Raw genomic sequence first — 6,946 nt, 5'->3', positions numbered from 1 at the left:
CAGTGTCTACATGGCCGGGGGGGTAGGAGACAAATGCCTCCAAAAAATATTGGCATTTTGGGGGGTAGGTATTAATTTTGGGGGGTAGATATTGATTTTTGGGGGGTAGGCATTTGTTTTTGGGGGGTAGGTATTGATTTTTGGAGGGTAATTTTTGACTTGTATTATGATATTTTTAAATCCAATAATCGATATGATTATCGTTGATTTTCTGAAAAATGTCAATTAAAGAAAAGATATCTGTCAATTTATAAATATTATACACTATATTTATTTTTTTAAATTTTTAGAAAATTCATTTACATAATGGGATTTAGATTTTCACAGTATCAATTTTAAATTATCAATATATATTTTTTTATAATAAGGACCTTTTGAATAAAGAATCCCTTTTATGATAAGATAATCCTACTCAATTAACAATATAAAGAAACATTTTTGGATTTTAAAAAGGTAATTTTTTAAGCATATAATTGCATTTTCCTTAATTTGATGATAGATAAATAAATATAATAAAGAATGAAGCTATTTTTATTTAATCTTAATATGTATACTTAATAAGTTATCTGGGTTTTGAACCATGGCAATTATTTTTGCTAATAATTTTTTAAATAATCATTTTCAATGGGGTAAATATTACCACATTTTTGTGAGGCAATCAGGTTGGACCCATAATTGATTTCTATTTATGATAAATGATTCTTTGAGGTAAGTGTAAATTATATACAAAATTATAAGTGAGAGGTGAAAACCATTGTGTGATAAAAAATTTGTTAAAAGAATTGATAAATTTTTTATTTCATTATTAGATAAATTTTATATAACATCAAATTTTCCATAATATATTTGGCCTTTTTTCTAAATATTTATAGAAATCTTGGGAGAATGAACAGATAATCTATTCCTCTCATTTGATTATTGATTTAAGAAAAGATTTCAATTAAATGAATTGACAAAGTGATTCCATATACTGAAATATTGTTTATTTTTGTTAACAATAAATTAAATTTTTGGATATGGCTTGGGAATAATCTTTGAAACCTATGATGTGGTTTGGGTTTGGATTTCCATTAAACATGAACTGGGCCTGAAAATTATTTTTACTTATGACCTAGGCTGGATGAAGAAATCAATGCCAGTGAAGGTCTCTAATTTCAATGATTAAAATATATCATTTCTCAGACTTTATTTGAAGATAAATGAATGGGCAAATCACAAATATGCCTGTTTTCAATTATTTGCAAAATTTATTAGGATTGTTAATTTAAAGAAACTATGATTTCAAAGCATCATACATTTCTAAAAATTGTTGGACACTAAGAAATAAAGAAATCAATTGTGAAGTGTATAATGGAGGAAATATTGATCCATGATTGTTTTGGCATAAATAACAAAAAATATTATATTTTTTGTGACCATGCATTAAGCTTACATATAATATAATAGGAATCTTTTAAGAAAACATTATCAAAAATATAAGTTAATAGCTGATAGTCCATTATGAATGACTGGTAATCAGAATTTTCTTCTTTATTCAATGATGGGTGCATAATAAATTTCCTTTATATGATGATGATTGAATCAGTAAATTTTTCATTATTTTTATAAAATATGTTAATAGAGTGTATATTTATGAATTTTAATTTAAAAACAATAAGGGTCTAGAATATATTTTTTTGATTATAAATTACAAATACAAATGAATAAGAATTTATTTTAAAAGATTTTAATATATTTTTTAGATTAAAAATATAATACAAATGAATAAAAATTTATTGTGCACATATATTAAAATATCTAAATATATATTTCTTTAATATATTTTGTAAAACCACTGGAAAATTTTAAAATTACACCCTCATTTAAACAAATATAAATTTAATTTCTGAATCACACCTCATAAGATAGGAGAATTTTAAGATTCAGCCATCCACCGTCAAATAAAGGATAAAATTATGATTCTCCATCATTCTTGATGGCCATCAGTGAGTAAAAAAATATTATCTAAATATTTATTTCATTTTTATTCTAGATGCCAAGTAACAAAACAATATATAAAGTCAAATGTGACTATATTAATTGTAAAACTTCTAAAATAAGAAGTGACAAAATAAATAACCATTATAAACATAAACATCCTCATGTCAAGTTATCTGATATCAAATTTACAAAGATAGCTATCAAAAAGGATAATAATTGGGTATCCTTAAATAAAGATATTCCATTCAATATCACAAATGGGGTTGAAACCAAGTTACAAAAAAAATCAATAACATCTTACTTCCAAAAAGTAATTTTTTATATATATTATTTTAATTCATGACAATAAATATAAGTAAAAATAACCTTAAATTTTGTGAATTAGTAGAAACCAATTCTTCATCTATAATTTGAGCATAATACTTTTAATTTTTATTAAAGATAAGATTTTTAATATATAGGTACATTTTTATTATGCCCTTTATCAATTTTGAAGGAAATAAATTATAAGAATATTTAAATATTTCAACTTTTGTTAAAAAAAAATTTATATATTATAATTAAGAATAAAATAAGTCATTTGCCTAAAATTTTCACTACTCTTTATTTAATAATTAGCACAAATCTTTTATTGAAGATTCCCAAATTATATTATCTCATACAATGCCCAGTTCCAGTGATCTGCTGATTTTGAATAATGAGGTACTTAATTTAAATAAGATTTGTTTTATAATTTTGAAGGGAATAAATGAGGATATTCAGATATTTTCATGAACAAATTTTAATTAATCTTTATTTAATAATTAGCTCAAATCTTTTACTGAAGATTCCCAAATTATATTATCTCATACAATGCCCAGTTCCAGTGATCTGGTGATTTTGAATGATGAGGTACTTAATTTAAATAAGATTTGTTTGATAATTCTGAAGTGAATAAATTATGAAATATTTTCCACTTTTCTATATCTTAATTAAGAATAAAATTTTTATTAAAATTAAGATTTTCATAAGTAAACAAATTTTAACCACTCTTTATTTAATAATTAGCATGAATCTTTTATTGAAGATTCCCAAATTATATTATCTTCTCATACAATGCCCAGTTCCAGTGATCTGCTGATTTTGAATAATGAGGTACTTAATTTAAATAAGATTTCTTTTATAATTTTGAAGGGAATAAATGAGGATATTCAGATATTTTCATGAATAAACAAATTTTAATTATTCTTTATTTAATAAGTAGCACAAATCTTTTACTGAAGATTCCCAAATTATATTATCTCATACAATGCCCAGTTCCAGTGATCTGGTGATTTTGAATGATGAGGTACTTAATTTAAATAAGATTTGTTTGATAATTCTGAAGTGAATAAATTATGAAATATTTTCCACTTTTCTATATCTTAATTAAGAATAAAATTTTTATTAAAATTAAGATTTTCATAAGTAAACAAATTTTAACCACTCTTTATTTAATAATTAGCATGAATCTTTTATTGAAGATTCCCAAATTATATTATCTTCTCATACAATGCCCAGTTCCATGGATCTGCTGATTTTGAATAATGAGGTACTTAATTTAAATAAGATTTCTTTTATAATTTTGAAGGGAATAAATGAGGATATTCAGATATTTTCATGAATAAACAAATTTTAATTATTCTTTATTTAATAATTAGCACAAATCTTTTACTGAAGATTCCCAAATTATATTATCTTCTCATACAATGCCCAGTTCCAGTGATCTGCTGATTTTGAATGATGAGGTATTTAATTTAAATAAAACTATACACTCTTTAATAATAATTAGCAAACACACAAAGTTATTGAAAATTCCCCAATTATATCTTTTTTTCATCCAATTATCAATCCCAATGCAAGCCAAAATATTTCAAACATTAAAGGCCCAAATATTATTCAATTATATAAAAAAAAGGAGCCTAATGACCCTTTTCATTTCATATTCTTTAGAATGACAAATATCTTGATTAATTTCATAATTTCCATAGGCCCATGTCAGCCATGTTCAAATATATTTCAATATCCTGTTACTCACAAAAGGTTTTTAAAAAATTTAATTTTTATTAATTTTTACGCATCCATTATTTCTACTTTTAAATAGGAGCATGAATATATCCTATTATAAAAAGGTTAATATTGATGGTTCCCTCAAACCAAGAAATTGGTTATCCTATAGCACCACTTTAGACAAAGTCTTTTGTCTTTATTGTCTTATGTTTGGTGGCCCTAAATCCAATACTTTTTGGACTCAACTTGGAGTAAATAATTGGAAAAATTTTAAGCGTGACTTAGAGAGACATGAGTCATCTTCTATTCATAAGGATTGTGAATACACCAACATGACTTGGCTTGCAAATAAGCGTATTCAAGATCATTTTCTATCAAATAGGCTTGATATAATAATGGAAAATCGTAATATAGTTCATAATATTATTGATGCCATTATATACCTTATAAAATGTAACATAGCCTTTTGGGGCACTAATTCGAATGAAGGTAATTTTATGTGCCTCATAAAATTAATGGCAAAAACGGTTCCAACTTTACGGGCATACATTGATAACAACGAAAAATTGAGGAGAAAAAAATCAGATAAAATTTCAAGACCTTATATAAATTTATTGTCATATGGCCATGTGAAAAAAATTATTGAAGTCATTAAGATAAAAATAATAAAATGTATTATTCAAAAAATTAAAGAGAATTGTGCCTATAGCATCATATTAGATGGAACATATGATGTGTCTAAAAAAGAATGCATTGCTTTACTTGTAAGATATATAGAAGATGATCCGCATCCACATCCTGTAGAAAGGATCATCCATGTTTTTACAACATCAGAAACCACCGGGGAAAATATAAAGAAACATGTTTTTTCTAAGTTCAAAGATCTTGGTCTTCCTCTTGATTATATGGTTGGGCAAAGTATGGATGGTGCAGGGAATATGAGAGGAGTATACAAAGGAATGCAGGCTTTAATATTGAAAGAGGCTCCAAAAGCCATATATATTTGGTGCCATGCACATAGGCTCAATTTAGTAGTTGCTCATGTTTGTGGATGCAAAATAGAAATGAAAAAGGTAATGGGAATATTGGATGAGTTATATAATTTCATGAATGGGGTAAGACGTCAAGGAGTGTTTGTTAAATATCAAATGACAAAGTCTAAAAAATCTCTTAAAAGAATAAAAAATACAACAAGGTAAATATAATATTTTTAATGTAACTTATCTTTTTTTAGAAATTGGTCATCATCTTATAAAGCTGTAGAAATTTTTTTAGATGTTTATGAACATATTATAGCATCATTAAATGAATTAAAAGATTCTAATGACCCAAGCACCTCTTCTATTGCCGATGGATTATTAACAAGAATTAAGGATGAAGATTTCATATTAAGTCTATTTATTTTGAAAGAAATATTGAAATGCACACATGAGGCTTGTATTGAAATGCAGGCAGTTGGTAATGATTTGGCTATGGTAACTAAATTAATACAACACACAAAAAATAAATTACAAAGACTAAGAGGTTAAAATTAGTTACGATTTCTATAAATAATTTTAAAATGTAGCTAATGGGGATAATATTTTTTTAAAATTGCATTCCTTATCTAACAGTTATTTGAAAAAGAATAATGTTACAACGGAATTGCATAATATAAAATCAATATTCAAATTTGATCAAACAGCATTCAATAATTATGTCAAACAAAAAAAAAACAAGTTGAATAAAAAAAGATTTAAAATTATTATTTAGCATTATAGATATAAAAGGGAAATATTTTTCCCTGTGCTTGATACAATCATTAATGATTTAAATGAAAGATTTAATTATGATTGTTTAAATTTTTTATCTCAAATATCTCTTTTTACACCAGCTGGAATTATAGCCAATGATAGAATAGAAGGGTGGCAAATATCTCAAATTTGTCATACTTACCAATTAAATGCTCAAGATATTGCTCGTGAATATAATGATTTTCGATCTTTATATTTGGATTCACAAGCAATCATTTATTGCAAGGATCTTTTGAAAATAAAAAAGAATGATGGGTTATATATTGATGAAAGTAATTTATTGATATTTTATTTAAAATTATATATAATTAAAGGTATTGTAAACGATGAAACCGAGGAAGATATCAATAACGATAACATAATTAATACAAAAAAATGGATAAAATATTCATTTATACTACCATATCGTCTTTTAAATAAATTAAATTCTTATTCTAATTTATATTTATTATATAAATATTTATTGACTCTACCAACTACTTCTTGTTCAGCCGAAAGAGTGATGAGCAAAGTCAAAATAAATAAAACTAGAATGCGGAATAAAATTTCTGACCCCTTTTTAGAAAATTTACTTCTAATATCCAGCGAAATTGATGTTTTTGAAAGATTTAAAATAGACGACATTATAACGCGATTTGCATCTACGTCTAAAAGATTAACTAAATTATTAATAAAATAAGTTATATCTTTTTCACAGCTAATTATATACGCCTTTTTAATAATGTAAATTTAATTTAATAGTTTTTTATATCATTCTAGTCCGGTGCATAATATAATACTATATTCATTTTATTTAAATATTTTATAATAGTTATATTTACATAAATGTTTTTATAATTCCAGTGCAAAATATATTATATTCATTTTATTTTAATATTTTATATAAAACTTATATTTACATAGATGTTTTTATAATTCCAGTGCAACTATATTCATTTTTTTCTCATATTTTATAGAAAAGTTATATTTACATAAAAAAATTTATATTTCCAGTGCAAAATATACTCTATTCATTTTATATTTTATATAATAGTTATATTTACATAAATGTTTTTATAATTCTTGTGCAAAATATACTATATTCTTTATTCTAATATTTTATATAAAAGTTATATTTACATAAAAATTTTTTTTATATAATAGTT

The 6,946-nt window shown here is 24.1% G+C and overlaps 1 protein-coding gene across 5 annotated transcripts; it reads left to right on the top strand.

Moving 5' to 3' along the window:
• The first annotated feature begins 218 nt into the window (after nucleotides 1–218).
• On the top strand, nucleotides 219–6,722 carry LOC135923268 (zinc finger MYM-type protein 1-like). 5 transcript variants are annotated; one of them, XM_065457927.1, is made up of 16 exons: nucleotides 219–326; nucleotides 369–453; nucleotides 1,905–1,989; nucleotides 2,033–2,290; nucleotides 2,599–2,682; nucleotides 2,788–2,871; nucleotides 3,028–3,114; nucleotides 3,224–3,307; nucleotides 3,464–3,550; nucleotides 3,660–3,746; nucleotides 3,791–4,041; nucleotides 4,103–5,203; nucleotides 5,243–5,532; nucleotides 5,576–5,726; nucleotides 5,769–6,073; nucleotides 6,116–6,722. In XM_065457927.1, exons 4-16 carry the CDS (start codon nucleotides 2,033–2,035, stop codon nucleotides 6,478–6,480), a joined length of 3,234 nt encoding a protein of 1,077 aa, XP_065313999.1. In that variant the 5' UTR covers nucleotides 219–326; nucleotides 369–453; nucleotides 1,905–1,989; the 3' UTR covers nucleotides 6,481–6,722. The 5 variants fall into 5 exon arrangements, with proteins under 5 accessions (XP_065313999.1, XP_065313997.1, XP_065313998.1 ...); XM_065457925.1 differs by having other exon boundaries at nucleotides 873–1,989; XM_065457926.1 differs by lacking the exon at nucleotides 1,905–1,989.
• The last annotated feature ends 224 nt before the right edge of the window (nucleotides 6,723–6,946 follow it).

This window comes from Gordionus sp. m RMFG-2023, chromosome 2 (assembly GCF_954871325.1).
Source record: "Gordionus sp. m RMFG-2023 chromosome 2, tfGorSpeb1-WG-v2, whole genome shotgun sequence".
Lineage (NCBI taxonomy): Eukaryota > Metazoa > Nematomorpha > Gordioida > Chordodea > Parachordodidae > Gordionus > Gordionus sp. m RMFG-2023.
This window is presented reverse-complemented; position numbering and strand designations above follow the sequence as displayed.

Excerpts from the sequence above, each read along its gene's own strand:
- LOC135923268 (XM_065457926.1), top strand. The coding sequence starts at position 2,033 with ATGCCAAGTAACAAAACAATATATAAAGTCAAATGTGACTATATTAAT. Across the intron at positions 3,308-3,463 it reads TGGTGATTTTGAATGATGAG|CATGAATCTTTTATTGAAGA; the intron begins GTACTTAATTTA and ends TTTAATAATTAG. Across the intron at positions 3,551-3,659 it reads TGCTGATTTTGAATAATGAG|CACAAATCTTTTACTGAAGA; the intron begins GTACTTAATTTA and ends TTTAATAATTAG.